The following is a 23,450-nucleotide window of genomic DNA, read 5'->3' on the forward strand; positions in this document are numbered from 1 at the left end:
CAGACAAAATCACTTGCTACCGGCCTGATCTAAGTATCGTCGAATGACGTATCTTCACTTCTACTGTGGGCGGAGTTTCTGAGTAGTTGCCTCCGCGTTCTGAATGGCAAGACACCCCTCTGGTGCTGAAACCAGCGACGCCTGGGGTCCACCGCTCTCAGGCGCCCCTGCAGTAAGCTCTTTGGGATGTGCGCATGACCCTCTCAGTCCGTCCGCCACAGCGAATCATGAGCCGCTTCTCTTTGCTGAGGGGGAAGGCGAGGGGTCCCCATCTGGGATTCGGGATGCCTATGGAGAGGACAACAGCACTTTCAAAATATTAATTGCTACTGACACCCATCTCGGATATAAGGGGGAAGACCCTGTCCGCGGAAATGACAGTTTTCGAACATTTGAAGAGATTCTCCAGATTGGCAGGCGCGAGAATGTTGATTTTATGCTGCATGGCGGAGACCTGTTTGACGAGAATATGCCATCTAGGACGACACTGTAAGCTGCCAGCGTTTCAAATGAGGTTCTCAAGCTCTTTATTACCCCCGGAACACATGCATAGTGCCATTTATCCGATGCCCAGAATTATTTCATCAGGCCACGGTGGACGTGTCCCTTTACTGCCCTACTTTGCAGGTACCGTGCAATGTGTCTCCTCCGGAAGTACTGCTTCGGCTCTGGCACCGTGCAGTTCGACGTATTGCCGGCCTCAACTACCGCATCTCCGGATGGCTGCGCAGCCACTCAGCCCTCCACAAGCGACAAGGCAGCAGCTCCATCTTCTCTTCAAAACAAGGAGCACATCTGGGAACAGCAGGCTGCTCCAGGATCCACGCGGGCCACGGCAGAAAATGCAGAACCTTCAGCAACTACAGGACTAATTTCGGACATTTTTCGCTTTGGTCTAAACTACTTGAATGAGAACGTCAATGTATGCATGCCGATATTCGCAATGCATGGAAATCATGGTGAGTCCGCACTGACACCCTCGAGCTCCTGAGCAGTTTCCACCTTCCGTCGCTTGTTAGCTTTATGTCTACGGTGGTGGCGCTGCCAACTTGAAGAGGGAGCGCAAGGCATTTCTTAGAGGGCAGGCGGTCGATCAAGCTCGGCATGCGCTGTTTTCTGCTTGCGTGCCATCTTCAGACGATCCTGGCGATGCATCGCACTTGTCTCCTTTGGACATTTTAGAGGCTGCGCACCTGGTTAGTATCTGCTTCGAACGACTACTGGCCATATAATTTAGGCTTTAGGCACGCTAAAGGCGTTTCGGTTGCCTAGCCGCCGCATATTGACGTCTTAGGATTTGTTTGAGCTGCGGATTTGAGGTCGGCTGATTTCTCGTGGGCTGGACAGAGGGACTGCATGAGCTGCCCAAGGAGCCTCTACGGGGAGTGCCGGTGTGGTGACTTTGCTGGGCATATAGGCTCCGCATGATATTCTCTAGACCTGCGTACCCAATGGGCCTCTGTCGGATTGCTACGGCTACGTGTTTCGGCGCTGTTGCCTTTCTGTTGGTCCCCTTGCCCCCAGATAAACTATTTCGGCCGCGTCGACAACGTGGAGGACGTTCGCATTCGGCCAATCTTCCTGCGCAAGGGTAGCTCCAAGGTGGGTTTCGCCTCTCCACAGAGAACGCTCTCAGCTCCGACACTCTGTCCACTGGCTGCCTCACTCGATCCTCTCATTTTGCGCGGCCTCACCCTCGGCCTGGGCCTTTAGAGGAGCTGCCCTGTACCAAGGTGCAAGGGAGTTTAACTGGTCGGGAGGATTCGTTTCATGGGGATAAGACCATGCACGGCTCTCTCTACGCACAGCGGGTCTGTGGCAGACAAAAGGTGCTCCCCTTGCCATTGGGGATTTGGTGCTTTTGTGCGCCATCGTTGTACGGCTTGCCTGTTCTTCTGTGTTTTGCAGTTGGCGATATACGGCATGGGATGGGTGCGAGACGAGCGGCTTCACCGGGCATACACCACTGGCAAGGTACGCCTTGAAACTCGTGCCTTAGTGCAGGACCAAGCCCATCAGGCTCCTCCCGGATTTAGACGGCTTGGTTTCTGCTTGTCCAAAGGGCACTGCCGTGGAGTGTTTTGTGGGCCGTAAGGACTGGCAGTGCTAAATATGACTTTACGGGGCTGCCGACGCTGCAACGGGGACGCATGCCTTGTCTCTAAAGGTGTCAAACTTTCGTGAAGCCTCAAAGCTATTTAGAAGCTTTTGAACGGCATCTCCACATCTGCTTCCAGCACGATCCAGCAATTCAGAGGCTAGCATGCATGCAGGCAGTGCGTTCTTTCTTAGGTAACATACGAAGTCCCAGCAGACGGCGAAGTGCAGAGCTGGTTCAACGTTCTTGTCGTCCACCAAAACATGTAAGGGCAGCCACATTACTTTGCACCGCCGCTCGCCTTCTGCATACCCGTTCGGCTCTCCTGTATCGTGGAGGGTGACCCCGCCGTATCTGCCCGCCTCCTCTGTGTGCCAAGAGACTCGGCTGTTGTCAGCCAACGCGCGCTAAACTTCCGAATAAACGTTTGGCCTTCGCTTTAAGAGTCGCCATGAAGGACTAGGGGGGCCCCTCGATGCATTGTTGAGCCTAACCGAGTTTTACTGCCATGAGATGACACACCTACACAAGGGCGTACAGACCCTTCACGCAGATGTGCGCATGGGGGTCGTCCCCGCGCTCTTGCTCAGGTACAAGGGCGGTCATGGCGGCGTGCCCGCGAAGAACTGCGTCCTCGAAAGGATGCTGCCTTCCTTCGCAGACATTGTGGTCTGGGTAGGCGTGGATTCACGTGCATGCGTAGCTTCCCAGCGACAGCGAGGGTTTGCCGTGGGTGCTGTCTGGCTTTGCGAGGGGCACGCCGACAAGCCTTGAGCGTGGCTTACCTGCGGGGTATCTGCACTGCGCATGCAGGGACATGAGCATGACTGTCACGCGAACCTGCGTCAGTCCGTAGAGGGTCGCTGCCAAGTGCTGCAGCCGGGCTCCTCCATTGCCACCTCTCTCACGGCAGGCGAGGCGCAGCAGAAGCACGTGTTCGTCTTGGAAGTCAGGCAAGCCTTCTTGTTTCTTTGCACCTTTTCTCTTCCCCATGTAGGGCCACCTGCTGAATAGGGGGAGTGCGAGTCTTTAGGCCTCTCGTGGGGTAGTAGCCTGCGACGAGGCCCCGTTGGGCAGAGGATCGCGTTGCTCCCTGGAGCTCTTGGAAAGCAGCTAGCCGGCGCATTCGCAGCAGCAGCAGCAGCAGCAGCAGCAGCTCAAGCGCGTCACTCTGCCGTTAGTGTCTCTCTGTCCCTTCCTGCGCAGAGGTGACTGCTTCCGCCTGCGGGCAGTGCCTTTAAAGACAGTGCGGCCCCTCATTGTGGAGGATGTGCGTTTGGCCGACATCTGCCAGCTCCCTTCAGCCTCCCAGCCCGGAGGGCTCCCGACGGCTTTCAGCGACCCGTGGAATGATGCAACCGACAGGGAGGCGTGGGAGGCACTGACCAGTCTTGTAGAGGACATTCTTCGAAGGTACAGCCAAACTGCGGGCATCGATCTGACTGCGTCGGCGAGCATGCCAGTGTCGCAGCAGCACCAGCAGCAGCCGAATACCAGGTGTGAGGCAGCTCCGGCCCGAAGGAGGCAGGCGTACCAGCTTTTCTGCAACTACAGGGCAGGCGCGACGCAGGATCTGTCGGCGGCTACGAAATACTCTGCGGCGGGGGGCCCCCTCATGGAGACCCTCAGCGCCAGGGGCCCTGCAGAAGTCCTACAGAAGCTGCCACTCGTGCGGGTCAGAGTAGAGCACACGGGTTTCAGCACGATCAGTGCCCCTCGTTTTGCGTCGCAGTTTGTGGGCAGAGTGGCCAATCCAGACAGCCTCCTCTGCTTCTACAAGAGGCGCTCAAGCCATCAGAGGTATGCGCCGAATTTGCGCATGCCGCTGCGCACACCGCCGACTCTGCGCCAAGCAAAGATAAGGGGAAGCTTTAGCGCAGGGTCAGAGCAGTGTCGCGTTGCATGCCTTCCAGCGTCTCCTGTCTGCTCTCGATTGCTACAGCGCCTCTAAGGAGGGCTCTGCTCTGCCGGAACTGCAGCTCGAGGCAGCGCTGGGCGCTGGCTCTTCAGAGATACATGACATCGTGCGTCACCACCGCAGTGAACCAAGCAGGCCTCCCGAAAGCCCTTTGCTTCCCTCTCTTTTGTCTTTCTGTACGCTCCGCGGGAGCACGATGCCGCGGAGAAGGCGAGAGCGGCCTCTATGGGCGCTGCCAAGCGAAGAGAGGGCCCGCCGATTGGCTGGGCACGGGTGGGAAGGGAGAGGCGTGAGTGGACGGTGCAGGCCATTGACGCGCGGCTGGGAAGTGCTTTTTGTGGCATCTGACTGCAGATTTTTCATTATATGGAGGGTGCCAGTGGCCTCAACGTTTTATCTGAACCGGATTTCAATGACGCCGTTCAAGACTTTGCAGTTAAAATGGTTTGTCTAGCCCTTGGCCAGTTCGGGCGAACAACCCTTACAATTATTACCTGAGGACTTCTTTGGTTGAGCTCATGAGGACTGCTTTGCCTCTTAAGCATTCCTCGCCTACACCTGCAGTGTATGCCAGTAGAGGCTTAGGACGTGGCACGTTGATGAAAATCAGTTTGGCGCTACTGCTCGTAAACGCCCTCACATGAAGAGCGGCCGGCAGTTTTTCTCATCCAGTGTCTTTTTGCAGCACGAGCCTCTGTTCCCCACCGGTGCCCTCCCCTGATTCCATGTGATGCACTGCCTCCGCAATATATCGCTTTGCGGCCCTTGTGTGGGACAGGGCCCCCTATTGACTCCGGGTCGAACCTGCATCTGTGTGTGCATGTTGTTGCCAGTCCCCCTGCTTGTCCTGATGCCGTTTATGTATCCTCGAATATGCCCCTCTGCTTCCCTGATCCGATCTGTCTGCCCTTTGATTGGCTGCTCAGGACCCCTCGGCTATATCCGCCTTCGTATCTAGGAGCATCAGCACAGCAAGGCTCCATGCAAGGGATGAGCTGCTAAAGCGCCTCAAAGAAAAACCCGACAAGTACCCCTCTCAAGAGGACGCCAGGGCAATCATTGCCGTAAGCTGAGCAGCCACGCATGGTGTAGAGGGCATCATCCGTGTTATTCTTCGCCTCGCTGCTTTGGACTCTCTGTGGGCGGAGGGCACAATGCGGATCGCCTGCTGCCGTCCAGACAGTACAGAGGGATGGCCCGCCACTAGACACCGGGTTCTTTTCAGAACGTCGAGCGCCCCCTCTGTCGCCGCCGTCTTTTTCCTTGCAAAAGTGTTACTTAACAAAGAGCCCCGGAGACAGCGACGGGTATTCTAGCCGTCGTCATGTCGCTTATTGAAAATACAGGCTTTGCGAGACTTGCGCGCGGATCGGGCACTTGCTACGGCTTCGTGTGGTGCTTTTAATCCTCAGAAATACACCCAAGAAGCCCGCATGCGGCGTCTAGAAGCAGCAGTAAGCCAGTGTGGCCCGTGTATATCTGCGAGTCCACGATGCAGCACAGTGCCGTGTTGTGTGCAAGCGTCTCATTCGATGCTGGGCAGTCTCCCGTGGCACTTGATGGGAGGAACGGTGGTAGAGAAGGGGAGTGATGCTCTGATAAGGATTGGGGTCTTTGCTTATTCCCGCTAGAAAAGCGCACTGGAACCAATGCCCTGGTGCATCTTGTATGCGGATGCGGTTTTTTTTCCAGGAATCTTCTGAGGGCGGCGGTACGACGTTTGGCTCGCATTTCGCCGCCTTTTCAATGACTCTCTACGCATGAGGCGAAAAGCGCAGAGCTACCGCAGTCTCATGAAGGGGCAATGCCCGTACGGAGCGAAGGCTTTCCTGTGGGCATCTGCGGCATTGTTCAAAGGCTGTTTGTGGCTGTGCGCTGCAGGCGTTTCAGGGCCTCCTGACACCGCAGCGTCCGCGGATGCAGCGCCGGTGTCTATACCACCCCTACCCACAGGCGCTGGTGTGGAAATGACGGATGGCTGCGACCCTTCCGATTCACAGGAAAGCTGCACAGAAGACACCTTGAGGTTAAAAACAGCAGTGGCTCCTCTCAGACGCGGGAGAGCGAGCCGTGGGGGCCCCCCCGGTGGCACTCCTGCAGCGCCCTTGACCAGCGACACTGAGGAGGGGCTCTCGAGAGTTGAGTTTCCAGGAGCTTCCAAGAAGCCAAGACGCGCAGCAGCGAAAAAGCAAACAGAAGCGGGGAGAGGCCGTGGGCGGAGAAAGGTGGCAACACAGCACAAAGCAGGTGTTGATGCAATAGGAGTCAGCGACAGCGACAGCCAAGATGACACGGTACGGTCACGGAGAATAAAGAGGGTCTTCTGCGCAAATTTTATCGCCTTGCGTGAGGTGGCTCTGGGAGGGTTCGAAGGCTATCAAATGCGCAGACTCTTGGTGGATGCTCGTGTGTGTATGTGTGCTGGTGCTGATGGCGCTGCTGCAGGAGGGGACGCAAGGGACTGCTCGTAGGAAAGGGAGGCAGCCACCTGCGGCCGCAGGCGTTTCTAAGCAGCAAATGGATATTCGCTCCCTTCTCTCACAGCTGGTGAGGCAGTCCTTCTCCTGCTGGCCTCTGTTTTGTCTCTTGCTTTCAGAATGCTGGGGGCAGTGAGCTGGGCTTTCACGTTCGAGCGGTCGGTGAACAGGCGTCTTTCAAAGTTTCTCTGAGCCTCTACCGCTTTGTGCCCGATTCCACTTGCGTTTCTGGTGAGCAATGAAGCCCGAATGCTTTCAGGAAAGCCATGTGCGTTCAAATGCTTCTCAGTCGAGCCGGCGAGGAGTCCGCTCACAAGCGCCAGTCAGGGGTTCGTCCTATGCCAGTAGTCCGCCAGATGTACCGACACAGCAAAGTGATGGCGCACCGTGCGGATCCTTGGCAGACACTCACTGGGAGGCTCAGTCATCGGTCTTGCCTACAGCCGCAGGCTCCTCACTGCAGCCACCGGCCAAAAGGCAGCTTCCGCCGCGCCCAGCGCTGCCCCTAGGGCCCCCCTCTGCCAAGACTAATGTGAATGCTGCAAACGAGGCGCATCCTGATGTAAGAGGGCCTCTGCATGTGACCAGTTGGACAAAGCGGGCCAAGCACACCGACACGCAGGGATTTGGAGGGGCCGGAGAAGGAAGCGAGTCAGCTTTCCTACCGAATTCTATCTACACAGGAGTAAGTGGGGTCGCGCTACGCTTGCCGCAAAACGGAGCTCCGACAAACTGCATGGCGAATTTATGGCCCCAATGTATTTATATGTCAGTATTGTCTAGATGAACTGATTTTAGAGTTTATCAAATGGGTGTGTGGACGATGAGGCTCCGTATCTTCGCAGGCAAATGAAGGGAACTCCATGCGGACAGAAAGTCGCACCATCAGCTGGAAACGGAGGTGACGAGCCAGCCATACAACTATTAGGCAAGCTGCTACATTGAAGGGCCCCCTTCCATGCTGTTTTTTTGTTTAGTTGCTCTCTGCAGCAGCACCAACAGAGTGTAACTGCCTTGGTCAGTTTGCAAAGGGCCGATTCACCCAGCTTCTTTACACACGCCTGGCAGTTCAGCGTGTCTGTCTGAGCCCAGCACTTTGGAATGCAGTGATTGCGTAGCTGCTTTAGGCGACAAATAGGGCTGCCCACTAGCGTGACACATGGAAGAATAGTGCCGCTTGGGTCTTTATTAGAGTCTAGTGAAGCCACGGTAAAGCCACAGTCCTTTATACCCAAACGAGACAATTTTTCCCGTGGTGGCTCTCTATTACGTCAGGTGGCCGTATTCTGCCTTCGTGCCTTGAGAAATACTAATCTGCCAAAGTCTCTGAAAACGAGTTTCTGCTGGATTCTTATTGATCTGAGAGCGGAGCATTGGGAATCTAGGCGGGCATTCGATTCCCACTTAAGGGCAGTGGCCACATATGCTGCTACAGAACACCCCTTGAAGGTTTCTGCATGCTAAGTGTAGGATGCAGCTGCTGGTTGCGGGTTCTCGATTGGCATAAGATAAACCAATATTGCAATGCTCCTTAGAGCAGTGCTGCTTCGTCAAAGAAATGGCGTGCCGCATAGCGCAAATGAAGCCACCAGTCGTTTATCGCATCTAAGCATGCGGTGCTGAGTGGCCCTGTGGCTCGCTGTATGATTTGTGTAACTACAGAGATGCAATAAAAGCGCGTTAGTGACATTTCAAGAAGCACACTCTGTTCAAATATCGAGCTGAAGAGGCGGAGCTGGCACACGACTAGCAGGTCAGCGAGCGACTTGCATCCCGGGCTGGGTAGCGGAATTTCATCATACATCACCCAAGCAACCTGTAGGCAGATCGCAGCGTGAATAGTGCAACGATACATATAGAGCCTCTAAAAGAAGCCACCTAACTCCCGAATCAACCGAGTCGGCAACATGTTCAAGTGCTTTTAAAGAAACTCGATTGCTGCCCTACCCGCAACATAAAGAGTTCCTGAGCCGAGGGGATAGGCGTCGGTGAGCGCAGCTGCCTCGCTCTATGCCCTCACAGCTAGTTGCACTTAGCATCCAGCGAACATATAACAGTGCGTCTAAGTTAATCGTCCAAGTACTGTGCACGAAGCAACATACAAGAACACACAAACTAATCAGTTCCTTTGCTGATTCGTAGTCGAAAATAACTCTTGTAGAAAGTTTTTGGATGACGCTTAGCCCCCTCCATACGGACTATGCGTCTACTGCCTGTCGCCTTCGTGTAGTTAATGCATATTGTCGGTCTCGAAAACTAATTGTGGCGGCAAAGTCTTGGTGTAAGCAGGAGCAATTCAACAATGCCACATCTGTTGCCATCTTGAAGCTTCATAGGCTTGGCACTCCTAGTATGAAGTACGCAGTTGGTGCAACACGGCGAGTTTTGCCAGGGAGAATCAGACTGCAAATAGATACGAGTGGGCAGAATCACAGGACAGCACATGAACCCATGCATAGTAAGCATTCAGTGTTAGATGTGTCTCTGCTTGCAAGGCTTCCGGCATTTTCAAAAGTCACCGTACTGCGATGAGCGTTTAAGCGCCGACATCGCACAACCGGACTTTGGCAGCGCCAAAGCACACTTAAAGCCCAACAGCTACTGCACTCCAACTGCCTGATCAAAATTAATCGGGAAGAATCCAATTTCTATGCGCTATCGTTTGCAGGAATGAAAGAAGCAACCTGAATGCGGTTCTCTGTTGCCATTCGGTCCCTTCGTCGGAAAAGGACCGCTTGATGAGTTAATGCCTAGGCTCCGGGAAGTGCAGTAGGTGTGCTTTACATTTCTGATCAGATGAGGGCTTTTCTTGCCTAGAGTTGAGGGCCCCGCGTATGGGTACCCCAGCAGCGGAGGGTTGCAGGGAGAGTAATACACACAACGAGCCAGGCGGTAGCGGATGCAGCACTCATAATCCTAGTCGTTTGTTGTCTGAATTAATTTCGTCTGGCCCTCTAGGAAAGAAGGATGCATCGAGAGCAGCCGTTCGCTCACCGCTATGTGGGGCGTAGCGACGAAGATTGCCGGCACGCTGGTTTTCTACTTCCCGAGGCCAATGTCAGTGGTCCTGGCATCTGAAACTAGACGGTCACACTAGAACAATGGAGTAAACCCGATGTGCCTGACTTCTATCTTGAGAAGGCACCACCTCTTCGCGTTCGCAGCCCATCTCACCATCTTCTATGCCCTGGGGCTGGCGGCAGGCGGGGCCCCCATCAGAGGCCCCCGCTGCATCCGAAGATAGCAAGGAAACCTCTTTATTACGCTGCGCCCGCGTGTATGTGCGCACCCAAGCGCGGGTAAGAGCTCAGTGGGGAGGGGCAAGCTAGTGAGGACTCAGCTCTGGCGTGCAGAAGCCGGTGGCTTCGCTGTGCTTCCTCGAAGTTACCCTCCTTTTGTGCAGAAGAACTCTACCTTCTAGCGGACCTTCTGAGCTCCTTCTTTCGGCCCCCTTTCGCTGGCAGCAGCAACATAAGGGTTTCTGCCCCTCCTAGCAGAAGCGGCCAGTGTGTTGCATCAGAGCACAATGGCTTCCCGATGAACAAACAGGTTCCCTCCTCGTCGTACTGAACTGTGGCTGAGGCCTGCATTCTGGAGCTGTGCTGCTGGTGGATCGGGCGTCTGTCAAGGGTGCCCTTCCCTGCTGCCAGTTCCTCCCACAAGTGCTGCCGAGTCTCCCGCGGTTTGAGCTGGGTGGCCTACCGAGGAGGCCAGTTGATGGCAACGCTGTCACCCCGACAGCTGCAGCGTCTGTCGTAGTGGGACCTTAGGGAAGCGTTTTGCAGTTGCCACCGTGCACCCAGAAGCACCCGTTGCAGCTCAGCGGGTAAGGAGCTGTATCTGCGACGTACTATCTTCAAGGGTGGCTCCTGGCATGGCAGCACTGCTTCCAGCAATGGGCATGCCCTCTGCGCGCACCTCTCCGCGCGAGGCCCCTCCCGCCCCGAGCTCGAGGCAGCTGCCACACGTGACCCCAGATGACTCGTCGCCGGGAGGGGGCCCCCCCTGTTGCTCCCCGTGTGCCTTCTCCTCCGACTCTTTCGAGTGGGAGGAGTGGCGGGGGGATTGGCCGTTGATGCACCACGCCATAGCGGGCAGCTTCGCGGGTGTCATGGAGCACTTGGCGATGTACCCAGTCGATACGCTGAAGACTCGCATGCAGGCGTTCAGAGGGCCGCCCAGGCCTTCCTCGCACCGTCTTCACGCAGCAGCCGCCTCAGGCAGTGCCCAGGCAGGCCCCTACGACGGCCGTTACAGCGGCAGCCGCCGATGCTCAGGAGGGCTCAACGAAAGCGTTGGCGCACAGCCTGCAGCCTCGGATGCGGCGAAGGCAAGGGTGCGGATGGAGCGGTACCCTGGAGTCTCTTCATGGGAAGTCGCCGCGGCTTCTTCGTCTGGAGGCTGCGGCTTCCGGAGTTCTTCGCGAGCGTCTGCCGGCTCCCTCTCTGAGAGGGCTGCTGGGGTAGCGCTTCGCGGGGGGGTTCCGCGCCCTTCTGGGGGAGTTGTGGCATCCGTAGTGCCCCCCTTGGGCCCGCTGTCGAAAGCCGCGGCGGCAGAAGTGCGAAGCTCCGCAGCCACTGAGAGAAAGCTACCCTCGTGGCAGCGGCTGCGGAGCGGGGGGGGGGGCCGCTTGCGCCAGAGCGTGGCCGCAGTCTCGGGAGACGCCTCGAACTCGACGGCAACACGATGCCTGGCGGGGCCCTTAGTCTTGCAGGGGCCCACTGCTGCAGGCTCCGGGGTGGCCAGTGGACTGCGCGGTGTCTCGAGCAGCGCGGCTGGGCTGGGGAACGCTGTGCAGCAAACTTTGGGCCGAGGCGATGGCTGTCGGCTCAGTGGGAGACTCGGGCTGCTGTCTGGCCTCAGGGCAGTGTATGCGGAAGGGGGCTTTAGGGGCCTTTACAGAGGAGCCGGCGCCGTGGTGGCTGGCTGTGTGCCTGCGCACGCGTGTTACTTCATGTCCTATGAAGCGGTCAAGGAACGCATGAAGATCAGGGCCCGTGCCCGTCAGCAGCAGCAGCAGCAAAAGTTGGCGGCTTCGGCGGCTGCAAACGGGGGAGACTCCAGTAGTGTAACAGCTGGGGCAGCAGCCACTCCCACTGGGTGTGTTAGCCTCCAAAGCGGCTGCCGTACAGAGCCCACAGGCCCGGGGCAGTGCTCTGGGGAAGTCTCCCCAGAGACGCACGGCCCGTGGTTGACTCACGGCGAGCTGCTGGCTTGTGGCGTTTGTGCGACGATGAGTCACGACCTTATCCTCACCCCAGTGGATGTTGTAAAGCAACGCATGCAACTCGGATGCTTCAGGTGGGCGGTACCGACAGGCGTACAGGCTTGGCTCGCTCGCTCGCTGCATGCTGCCGCTGGCGCCTGTGTCTCGCGGCCTTCTCAGAGAAGGCCGCGAGACACAGGCGCCAGCGGCAGCATGCAGCGAGCGAGCGATGGCTCTGCAATGACGTCAGTCTGTCCTGATTTAGCCATGGACCCCTTCAGGAGACGGCAGTATTGCCTCCGTAGATCCCTCTCCTCGTGTACAGTTCTACCTGTCTGTGGCCTTCTTGTGCTGCGCTGTTGTATTTACGAGTGTCGAGGCTTTTGTGCGGGTCGCTTGCGTATGCCTTCAAGGTCCTTGGGAGACTGCGTTACTGCAACTTTGCGTCGCGAGGGGCATCTGGCCTTTGTGCGTTCGCTACCAGTCTCTCTGCTCCTGAATCTTCCTCACGGTGCAACGCTGGTTTACACCAATGAAACCCTCAAGGGTCACCTTGAAGCCTTAGCGCCCTTCTCCCCCCACAGCCTGCCGCTCTACTTCTTCTGCGCCGGTATGAGACTCCATAAACGCAGAGACTGCATGATCGGAAGGGGTGTGGGATTTCGCGCGCGCAAACTTAGTAGAGGTAGATGGATGCTGGAGAGCTTACGTGGGGAACCCCTCAAGTCGGGCACAGGAGGACTTAGAGGCTCAGTGTCGTGGTATTCGGGGCAGCAGAAGAAGCGGGGCATCTAAAACAGATGCGCATGAAGCGTGAACGGGCAATGAGTCTTGTTGGAGGAGAAGCCTGTGCTTTGGCTGTGCCCACCGGTAGCGGTGTGCAGGGGCTGTGCAATGCCTCTCCTGATCTGGGCCTCTTTAGTGCTCTGCACAAATGCAGCGGGCAGACTTGCATGTCGAGACAGGAGAGCTGATCCGACTGACGTTGCGTGTTTTGGCTACGAGTGCTGTGGTGCTGGCAGGCGTCAGTGGCGGTGTGGCGGGCCTTATATCGAATCCCTTGGATGTCGTGAAGACACGCCTACAGACTCAGGACTGCGCTATTCGAGAGGTACACTGGCTCTTGACCTCTCGTGCAAAAACGGCCAATTTAAGCGCGTTCTGTTTATGCCGTTTCTCAAAGCAGCCAGCAGGAATGCGTATTGAGGGGCCTATGCACATGTCTTGCAAGTCACTTGTAAACATGGATGGACCCACAGGGGATTCTTATCAGTTGCACTGAGCTAAGGAGGTTGGTTTCCAGAGGGGAGCACTGAGACATCTGGCAGGAAGGGTCCCGTCAGCTATGTGGGCCTTTCTGGCACCTTCTACCTCTTCGCAATTAGGCTCGAGGCGGTTTATGGATATAGGGTTTCTAATTTCTGCCTGCTTTATGGCTCAATGCTTGTGTTGCCTCCTTGCTGCTGTCCGTAGTCGCGGGCTTTTCTGGCCGGTGTGAAGGAGGCAGGGAGCTGCAAGCTAGGGCCGTGCACGCCCAAGTATCAAGTAAGCAGCCTTCTGGCCCTGCTCGCAGAGTCTGAGGAAGCCTCAGAGGCCTCTTGCGTCTTTGTTTTTCTCTTGGTGTTGTGGGGTAGAACCGCCTGCAGCCGCTACTGTGGTGGTGCTGGCCTTTCAAGGAAGGGGCGCGCGGGCGCTACTGCAGCAGCTGCCGAGTTGGTGCTTTTGTGTGTTGCATGCAGTCATTGTTGGGGACCATCCGGACGATTTGGCTCGAAGAAGGACTGCAGGGGTTCTGGCGGGTAAGGCCTCTCGTCTCGTTTTACTCTCACAGCTGTCATCTTCCTCTGCTTTGCCAGGGCAGACCCTCTGCGCAGGGAGCGAGATACCACAAATTGCCATCCTTCTCCCCACTAAACATGCGCCTGCTTTGGCCTGCTGAGGGACTGACGGTTGCTCTACTCTGTCGAACAACGGGCTGTCGGGATACTGCGGATTCCACGCGTAGCGGCTCTCTTTGCTGTTGCACTTGTGGGCCGTACACGCGGTGTGTGTACACTGCGTTGCGCATTGTGGTTCTTACAGGGAGTCAGCAGCCGCGTTTGCCTCAGCATTCCTGCAACAGCAATATGCTGGGGTAAGTAGTAACTGCCGCGTGGGATAACGAGTAACTTGGGGATTAAGAGGAATGCAGGGAGTGACGGGTGCAGATAAGGGCAGAAGAAGAGAAGCACGGGTAAATAGCTATAAGCAGAAGGCGCAGAGGGAGCCACATTTTCCGGACGGCAGACATGGAAGCCCTTTTTTGTGTGTGCGTTATCTTTTTGTGCTTGCTCTTGATATTTCCCAGGATCCTACGAGACCTTCAAATTTCTTTGGCATGCATCAGCTGGGGGCCATTGATTTTGCGCGATGTTTCTATTGCAGTTTCATTCCGTTTATACCCCCGTGCGGTTGTGCGCTGCGAAGACTGCCTTCAGATGCATGTAAGTAGCTGGCTGTCTTAACAGGGGCTTTGAAGCCTGCTGCATTCTTTGAGGCTGTCCAACGCGTGGTAATGCCATTAACGCCCCAAGTAGCGTTTGAGGCTTCGGTGGCCTCATGAATTCAAAGTGTTTCGTTTTCCTCCCTCTCTGGGGGGGTTTCTTCGATTGCCAAGGTTCCCCGTTCACTGGGGAGAATAGGGACAGTGCAAAACGAGGGAGTGCAGCCGCTAGTCTGGGCCGCACCGCGGGCACACTGCTTCTTAGAGAAAGTGCCCGGTGCATTAAAAGCAAATGATTTCTTGTACCCACTCGCTGTGTGGACTGAACCTGCAAAGTCTCGGCTTCTGCTGCAAAGCAGATGAGAGGCTGCCCGTTCTTCGGCCGAAACTAAGGGTGTATTCCACATGAGGCACCCAGCAGGCATACGTGATACAGAGGGTACCTACTGATATTAGGCCTTAGCTTGAGGGCGCCCCTTTCACCACCTCTTTACCAATCCCCTCCCCCCGCGCATGCACTCGGGCCCTTTACATGGCCCAAGCACGTGCGCTCCCCGGTTTCTAAACGCGCACAAAAGAGGATGGGCTACTGAAATCGTGTGCGGTCGGCACCACCTATTCTGGAAGCCGTTATCCAGCCCCCCAAAGCCCATGATGCCATATTCTTCAACTGACGGGCCTCCCCGAGGGCCCTTAAGTAACAAAAAGGACAACTGTTTTGCATAGCTTATCACAAAGCCCCTCCCCAAACAAAACCTCGCGACCCTAAGGCAGCCAACCTCAGCTTCTCAACAGAGAACCTCCCCTGCTTCTGGCGCTCGCGCAGAGTCGCCGGCCCCCGAGGCCCCCCTTCAGCAGCTACCCTGAGCTTCCCAATGCCCAAGGGGGCCCTCGTGAGCGCAATCGCTTCCCTGGTGGCACTCGTGACTCCGCCGGAAGGCGGGGGAACGAGGAGGGACCGCATCTCCCTCCCAAGAAGGGGCAAGTTGCTACTGCTGTAGTAGCTTCTTCCGCTGATACCTAGGCCGTCGGCCTCCACCTGCTGACCAGCACGGATAGGGGCCTTAGCCAGCCTCAGAGCGTTCCCTTCCTTCAGCTGTCGACTGCTGCCATCCGTGGGGGCCCTTTGTGCCTCCCCACCAATTCCATGCCCTTGTGGTCTCGGGTCGACCGCAGCGTCTCCGGAAAGTGAGCGGCCTCCTGCTCGCCCAGCAAGGCTGTTGCCGCTTAGACGATTAACAAGGCGGCTGGCTGCGCCAACAGCTGCATCCGTGCCGTTAGATGCCTTGGGAGGAAGTCGGCTGCGACTGCGGCTTCGACTGCGCATTCTCTCGGCCAGGCTGTCCAGCCGACGCTGAGCATCCGCGAGGAGCTCTCCTAGTTCTCCAGTGAGGCTGCTGCTGCTGGTGACGCCTCTGGTGAAGGAGCCACCCTCGGCGCCAGCCGCACTTCGAGAGGAATTCGCGGTCATACGGGTAGATCCATCCGAGGGGCATCTGTGGCGAGGGGCCTCCTTGCGGCTCCTCTTGCTGCTGCTGGAGGCGGGGGCCCCCTCGGGAGGAGCGCACATCTCGGCATACTTGCGCTGTCTACGATGGCGGACTCCTGGAGTGATGGGAGAGAGCACAGTAACAGCAGCTCCAGCAAACGCAGCCGCTCCACATCGCTTCGCGGGTCCCCCCGTTTCACGTTGCTTTGCTAACACCCTGGTGTGTTTCTCCCTTTCAGTCCTCCGCTTCGGGGGTGAGAACGACGGCCACGAACACCCCGACTCGCCAGCCGCCTTCGTGAGGGTCCCTGAGGCAAGTTTTGTACGGAGCAGGTGTCTTGAATCCGTCCAGCTCCACCCTCTGAGGGGAGGAGGTGTTGGACAGAAGCAAGGCTGCTTGAGGGTCACTTGGTCGGTGAGATCACGGGAAGCACCGATTGCCTGTAGGTACCAGGCGCAGTCCTCGGCGGTTAGAGGGTCCTGTCGCCAGTCCAGCTCTACAGCACTTTCTGCACACCACCAACTCTGGAGAGCCGGCAACAACACCTCCTCCCACATCTCACGCGTTAGATGCAGCTTGTCAGGCACTCCTGACGCAGCGTGCTGTTGCGCCTGTACAGTGGGAAGGCTGTTGCCGCCGCTCTTGCTGCCGCAGCCGCCGTTTCCAGGGGCAGGGGGCAGCAGCAGTCTCTGCCTGTCCAGCTTCGCGAGGATAGGGTGGCTGGCCCTTATGGCTGGACCCACAGCGCTGTAATGTTGCTGGTCGTAGACCTCGTGCAACACCAGCTCCGGAGGGGCGTCTCCAAACACTGAGAAGGGATCGACTTCTTGCTGAGCCTGAAGAGCCGACATCAGAGTTCCTGGTAGAGCCCACGCGGGACGTGCTCCTGCTAGGAGCTGCTGCTGGCGATGAGATGCATGCTGTTGCTGCATTGGTTGCTGCTGCTGCTGCGCACGGAGGGCGATCTTGGGGTGGTGGTTGCCTCGAGTATAGTATAGGAGCTCCTTGTCATTCATGAGCAGTTCTAGAGTCTCTGCCTCGCAGCTGCGCCGCAGCAGAAGGCACCGCACACCTTGTGGGTAGACAAATCCACAGGCACGCAGCTGAGGAGGCTGAGCCTCGCGCCACATCCACAACCCCGCCCCCCCCACACACATGCACAGCCTTTATGGACTCAGCTACAAGGGTGCAAAAGATTGGAAGCAGCGGGATCACAGAAGCAGACTAAGGCACACACACAAAGTTACAAAAACGCTGTCTCACATGACTCCCTCTGGCCTTTCTCACGCAGCCCCCTTTCTAGGCCTGTGTGCGCCCCTCTCTATTCAGGCTGTTCTTGTGCTATTGTCTCACTGTTTCCGCGCTTGTCTCAGGATGTCGAGAAACGCATCATAGTTTTCTGCGGGATCCTTGCTGACAAGCGGTCGCAGCACGCGGTGCCCAAACGTGATCTGTCCGCCTTCCAGCAGGGCATCTTCGCCCGTCTTCGTAGGCGAACAGAAAAGCCCCTTCGAGGCATCCACCACGGAGCCGCGCCTTTCCAAAGGGCCCCCCATGGGGGCCCCCTGGGGAGCCTGGACGGGCGTGGAGGCGACAGAGCCTCCACCAACAGCGCTGGAAGATACTACCGTGCAAGTAGGAGGCGGTGCAGATGCATCGTGCCGATCTTGCATGCAGCCCCCTGCTTGGCTCCAAGCCCCTGGTAGGACCCCTATGCTGCTAATGCCGTTGTTGTTACTGCCGCCGCTGCCTCTCGCAATGCCTCGAGGGTTCTCAGGATGAAGGCGGATCCCTTGCGCGTGTTGCGCCTCCAGTCGCGCCTGCCCCTTGCCCTTTTGCGGCTGCTGATGACTCTGGCGCTCCGAACGAGACTGCATCAACAATTGCAACAGCTTCTGTTGATGCCGTAGGTCTCTGTGAGCATCCGCGATGGTTTTTGTGACGGCAGACGAGGGCTCAGGCGGTTCGCTAGGTGCGGAGGAAAGAGGCGGCAAAGCGGAGGTGCTACTGCTCTTCGGCTGGGAAGTGGAGCAGAGATGAGGCAGCTCCGGCAGCGCAGATGTTGATCGCGACGTGAACCCCAGAGACAGTGCAGGCGAGACACGCCCGAAGGGCCGCCAAAGATCCGAAAGGCAAGGGCTCTCTCGGGAGAGAGTGTGAAGAGGACGAAGCCCAGAAGAGCCACCCCGGCTGGCTGCTTGTGTTGAGGTTTCTGCTGCTGTAGTTTCTGTTGTTAGCAGCGCCGCAGTAAGGCCCTTTCTCGGAGCTTCCTCTAAGCGCGTTCCCGCGCACAGCCCCCTTTTAGACGCAGAAAAGTTCGGCAGGAGAGAGGAAAACGCACGCTGTTGCTGCTGATTTTGCTGCACTGGCTGCAGGGGCATAGGCGGAGCTCGCCGATGCGGCTGGCGGTGGAGACACTGCGCCCCCCATTGTTGCTGCACAGCCTCAGCCTTCCCTATTAAAAGCGGGGGCCTACCTTTGTAGGACAGCTTTTGGGCATCCTCTCGCTCATCTCCAGAAGGAACAGACGCGAAGGAGGCATCGCTGTCGCCGCTGGAGGCGGGAGGCTGCGCGAAATGGAATTAGAGACGCAAAATGCAGAAGCGTCCGCCGTGCATTGTTTGGAGCTCCTCCGACACTGCACACTAGAGGGCAAGAATTGGAATAGCTGGCCTTACTGAGGAAAGCACAGTAGCGTTTAGCGCAAGCCCAGGGACCGTACCTTAAGCGCCCTTTCCGAGGAATGGGGGGCTCTTGCAACGTGAGAAACACCTGGCTGCAGACTCTGTGCACCCCTACACGCGCATCGCCTCTGCGGCTGCAAAGGGTAGCACTGCGAATTGTGATGGATTGCGTCGATTAAGGTCGGTGCTTGCGACGGCGCAAGTCGCTGACGCTTGGATGCCGCAGCCAGCTGTGTTGAGGGTTGGAGGAGGCCGCAGGCTGCCTCAGTTTCTGACGAATTCAGCACTTTCCGCTTCCTCGGAACCCCTGGAGCAAACGGCTGCAAAACCCGCGAAATCCAACCACTGAGCCAGCCTCCATCCGCCATGGCTCCCACGTGGTGGACGTTGGGAGGGGGGCCGAGAGGAGAGGGTCTCGGCAAAAAGATTACCAGAAGCAGACGACCTTTGACAGGGAGAGTACGTCCCTTTTTCTGACTATCCGCTGTATAATCAGAACATGCGGCAGGTGCGCCAAGGCGCTTTCCGGCCCCTGGAGAACGAAGGGGTTCGGTTAAAGGTTGTTCGTGCAAGATTTGGGAACCTCACGCTAAAGTACAGGCAGAAAGCGACTCGTGATGTCACAAGTCACTTATACATGGTTATAGTGCCGTTGATGGGCAAGGGCGGCCCATCGGTGTGTATGAGATGCTTAACTGGAGAGTGTTGCTCCTCACCGCTGCTGGTAGGCTGGTTTTGTAGTCCTGGGGGGTGGAAAAACTCAGCAGCACGCTCTCCAGGTGGGCCGCGGAACCTTTGCATGCGACTGATTCTTAAGAAATAAAGGTTTTAGGACAGGTGATGAAATCCAGACAACTAAGGGGGGCCCTAATGCCATAATTAGGGGGGGAGCTTTGGGTGTCTGTGAGACTAGAGGGTAGATCAAGGGTAGATTGACAGTTTAAATCGCCACAAATTTCCAAAAAGTCAAAAAGTAAAAAGGAACAGAAAAATAATAATCGGGATTTCAAAAATATCAGGCTGAAGATCCGACAACCACAGTTACACCTGGGGCACCACCGTACCAGCCCCGTAGCTTTAGGTTGAAACGAGCACAGTAGAGGATTACAGTTTCTATTAGCTGTGATTACAATTCATAGTTTAAGTGGACCATTTCACTTGTTTATGCTCTCTACTTCCTCATGTTCATGACTGCGGCAGATCCTGGCGTAGCCGCACTGATGTGGCCCACCGTGGTCTTTGCAGTGTCAAAGGATACAACAGCATTCTTCTTCATTCCTGTGGCCTTAGTGTGTATCTCTGGCCGGGCACACTGATTCGAAAATTATATGCCTCAATAAGTCCGCTCCCCCCAATCGCACTCTACATTCTCTCCTCAAGTGGCAGCCTGTTGTCTTTTATGGCTGGAGCCGCGTCAATGCCCTGCGGGGCGAACTAATACCCAGGGACTCTGACCTGTATAGCGTATGGTCTCTCTGTGCAAGATTCTTTATGGGGGCCCCTTTGGACTTATGCCCTCAATGAACTTCGCCTCCGGACTCCTGCAGCTCCAGGGGGATACACACGCTCTTATTCTGCGACGACGTGAAGCAAGAAGCTAACTTGCTGCTGCTTTTAGCGGTCCTGCATGCATGGATGCTGCTCGTGCTGATATAAATGGCAAGGCTCTTGTTTCACTCCTATATACAGGTGCCCCCGTTAATGCAAATCTATCAAGGAGTTTCCAGTCCCTGCAATTCTGTGTGATTGTATCTCTATCCCAAGAAGCAGAGCCATGGCCGTCCCAGATTTAGGGCATACAATGCCTTCCAAAGCGCACATGCCACACCCGTGTCTCACTTCAACCTGTGGGCAGCGAAAATTCTCTTTATTTAGCCCAACACACTGCTTTTCCCTAGCGCGCAGAGTCTAGATGTTTCAATATTTACAAAAATATAGTTTTTTTTTGACCGTCACATGAATAATTCACCGTTGTACACAAGTTTCCAGAAACTAAGGATTCGAGTGGAAAACTGCTCAATATCCTGCAAAACTCCTATGCACGAAGGCACAACAGTACGTATGAGTTTCCGACAAACTTTACAAAGTAAATTCAGAAGCTACTGTTGCCAAAAGAGCAGCGATACAATGGTAGGATTCACGTGATAAATCTGCGGGCAGGCTGCAGTGCAGCGAAATGTAAAGGGAGAAAAGCGGGTGCTTGACTTTATCATTTACAGCTCTGTTTATTCGACCAGGTCTGATGAAGGTGGATCACCACTCGGTAACTCTTGATTGACCACAGGTGTGTCATGTTCTTCAAGCTCAGCGTCCACAGTCTCTATCGAAGCGCGTTGTGGGGGCCATGATGCTGTTTTTGTGGCCCATGACGATGAAAGCGCGCCGAAACCCATGATCCCAAGACCTCCGGCCATCAACAAGAAGATTAAAAAAATTAAATCCAGATTGCGCGCGACCTGCTTTTCCTCGGTAGTCGTATCGGGAGGCAACACATAGTCCACTGAATCCAAGAATTCGAGAGTATGAATGGGAACCTTGATTGCCAAAATTGCTGCAGCGTACACATTGACGTATCGTGCTAAGCAACCCTTAGCTATGTCTCTACTATAATGCCAAAGCCTACGAGCCATTCCGCCACTTTTATGCGCCGGAAGAAGTTTCTCAGGAGGTTGCTTGGAAGACGAACGTGCCTCCGTAGGTTGGGATTGCACAGCTATGTTGGACTACCACATTGCAATGCCAAGATTGCCGAAAATAGGGTAAACCAGAATAGAAAAGTACACTTTCCGACTTACTGAAAAGGATGGCAGCCACGATGACAATTATGAACCCCTTCAGCACTAAGTTCTTCCCGATAATTGAGCGGAGCTGAGCGTGCTGTGTGGCCTCGAATTCTTGGTGAGATAGCACGCTAGCATGTTGGTCGTCAGTAAGGCTGCTGCCCTCATCCCATTCCTTGGCATGACCAGCTTCCTCTAAAATGTCAAAAGACGCATCGGTAGGGTAGGCTGTCTGCGGAATATCGGGAACGTGCTGCAGCTCGGTTTGCTCCAACAATGAAGCGGACTCGGATGTAAAGTCATGTATTTCGCCGTTCGGCAGAGCATCTACAGGGACATTTGGATACGAACAGGCTGCCAGAGTGATTGCCACGCAAAAGCCAACTTGTGAACAGCTTCGCAGCATATTTGTGCGCTGAATTTGGTGGCGCTCAGCTCCCCTTGTGGAAACGAAGACGCTGGGAAGCAGAACCATTCGGCTAATTCCACAAGAATCTATCACTTAGTCAGGAGAAATCAAACCGTCCTCCGTGAGTCTCCCCCACCTCTCGGTTTCGACTGCTGCAAGAGGCCCTGGCGAAGAAGGCAAGAGCTAAGTAGCGGGCAACGGAAGATATGACGCCAAAATATTCTACAGATGATAAAAATAATCAATCTAGTGAAAAGTGCAGCACGGTGTTTCCATAAGGATGATACGTAGTTGGCCTGCTTTCTGTCGTCAATCGTTGTGCTTATGAGTAATCGGAACCAGTGGATGTGTGATACTGGTAAGCGTATCTTCCGTTCAGCGTTCAGTGCTTCTGTTATCAGAACAAAAGACTCTTCCTTCAAACTCGAACCAGCTGTTCAGAAGTGGATTCAGATAAAGTCCCCGCATTCCGAGAACATGCAAATCCACCAGTGGGGAGATGCCAATGCACCACTCCACCACTGGTCTCCAAGCACCCATAGCAACTGCAGAACCAATTAGAGTATTCAATAGACATTCCCTAGTAATTCCTTCAAAGTATTAGTGACAGTGTCTCTGGGCAATGGTGTATCACTCTTCGTGGGTGTTCGCGGGCTAAAGATATATGCAACGCGCTCGGCTGAACTTTGGGCGGTTACTCCTGTAGTGATGCTTATGGTAATGTCGCTGATCGGGGAGTGCGGGGTATATGTTCTTGTGCCTATGGGCCATGTAGCGTGTAGCGACCTCCGCTGCCATCAACCCATTCTCCAGAAAGCCGTAGTCAAGTAGAACTCGTGCAGTGCAAAGCGTCTAATGAGTTTCTCGTTTCGCACTCTTTTCTTGCAAAGCACTGTGGGTTCCTTACAAGAATACTCGAGATTGCGTGCCTGTGCGTTGTTTGCTACGTGCATCTAGCAGTGAAACACCTGAGTGCTCGGAGGTTGGAGCTACGCTAACACTGCCTGTCCGTCTCCCCGCATATGCGGAACTCCGAGGCACGAAGAATCAGAGAAAGCAAAAACTCTCTTTTGTAGCATTCAGTAACTTTCCAACAAGCTTGAATTGGGTCTGGAGTCAAATGTTCGTACAGAGAACTCGCACGGAAGGCTATGATTGGTTTCACCGCATGGTTCGAAACAGCCGTCTCCCGCTCTCTTAGCGACTGTGGATGCAATGGAACGTCAAGACTCTCCACGACAGCTGTCTGTTTCGATAAAGTTGGCTGGATATTCAAAATTCAATACTTCTTTGGCAGCAGTCAGCCATATATATTGCTCTTCATCGATAGAAACTTATGGTAGCGCAAACCCTGTTGGGGCGGGGAGGGGGGGCCAGAGGCCGGCTTGCAGGCTGGTGTCAACGCAGCATCTTCACACCCGACAAAATCGCATGCTTTCTCAGCTGACAAGATCTTTGTGGATGCGAGTGAGCTTGTGATGAGCGTGAGGGCTGTTAGGATGAGCAAATGTCTGGAGGTTTCGTCAGCAGCTTGGTGAAATACCTCGCTTTGTAGCCCGTAGATGAGACGAAATGAGCGATCCTTGCTGCATTTCTGTTGTAAGGTTAAGCACTATAAAGATGGGTCATCTTATGTAGAAAATTTCGCCAGAGCACCCGGATTACTGCGGTTCAAGCCTTCATACAAACCCCGATTCACAGGTTTTGTGCGGAGATCAGCTAGATCGCCAGCTTTGCCAGGATTGAGGAAGGTTTAGGAGGAAAATTCACCATTATGTTGATGTACCCACAAATTCGAAGCTAGGGTTTCCTAGTGTCAATGTTAACGGATATATGCTGCGCCAAGGGTTGAGCTCGGGTCCACAGAAAGCCTGTCGCCCAGTTGTCGCCAGAAAGGAAGCGATTG

General features: G+C 55.5%; 3 protein-coding genes across 3 annotated transcripts; 2 read left to right on the forward strand and 1 right to left on the reverse strand.

Moving 5' to 3' along the window:
* The first annotated feature begins 103 nt into the window (after positions 1-103).
* LOC34622899 lies at positions 104-7,957 on the forward strand. The gene is made up of 17 exons (XM_026337549.1): positions 104-489; positions 628-959; positions 1,138-1,196; positions 1,909-1,974; positions 2,293-2,363; positions 2,689-2,773; positions 2,912-3,051; positions 3,305-3,898; positions 4,041-4,122; positions 4,371-4,460; positions 4,943-5,080; positions 5,429-5,510; positions 5,874-6,310; positions 6,462-6,563; positions 6,783-7,232; positions 7,292-7,425; positions 7,612-7,957. The coding sequence occupies exons 1-17, from the start codon at positions 104-106 to the stop codon at positions 7,955-7,957; spliced, it is 3,594 nt and encodes a 1,197-aa protein (XP_026193334.1).
* A 1,370-nt stretch (positions 7,958-9,327) lies between these two features.
* LOC34618690 lies at positions 9,328-14,099 on the forward strand. Its single transcript, XM_026337550.1, has 11 exons — positions 9,328-9,493; positions 9,635-9,736; positions 9,798-9,876; positions 10,203-10,248; positions 10,452-11,794; positions 12,113-12,309; positions 12,722-12,810; positions 13,173-13,244; positions 13,439-13,498; positions 13,782-13,833; positions 14,047-14,099. Exons 1-11 carry the CDS (start codon positions 9,328-9,330, stop codon positions 14,097-14,099), a joined length of 2,259 nt encoding a protein of 752 aa, XP_026193335.1.
* A 35-nt stretch (positions 14,100-14,134) lies between these two features.
* LOC113147333 lies at positions 14,135-17,227 on the reverse strand. Its single transcript, XM_026337551.1, has 4 exons — positions 17,025-17,227; positions 15,762-16,715; positions 15,221-15,482; positions 14,135-14,548 (listed from the first exon to the last, which is right to left on the reverse strand). Exons 1-4 carry the CDS (start codon positions 17,225-17,227, stop codon positions 14,135-14,137), a joined length of 1,833 nt encoding a protein of 610 aa, XP_026193336.1.
* Positions 17,228-23,450: the final 6,223 nt, after the last annotated feature.

Source organism: Cyclospora cayetanensis, unplaced genomic scaffold (assembly GCF_002999335.1).
Source record: "Cyclospora cayetanensis isolate NF1_C8 unplaced genomic scaffold, CcayRef3 CcayRef3_contig_19, whole genome shotgun sequence".
Taxonomy (NCBI): Eukaryota; Apicomplexa; class Conoidasida; order Eucoccidiorida; family Eimeriidae; genus Cyclospora; species Cyclospora cayetanensis.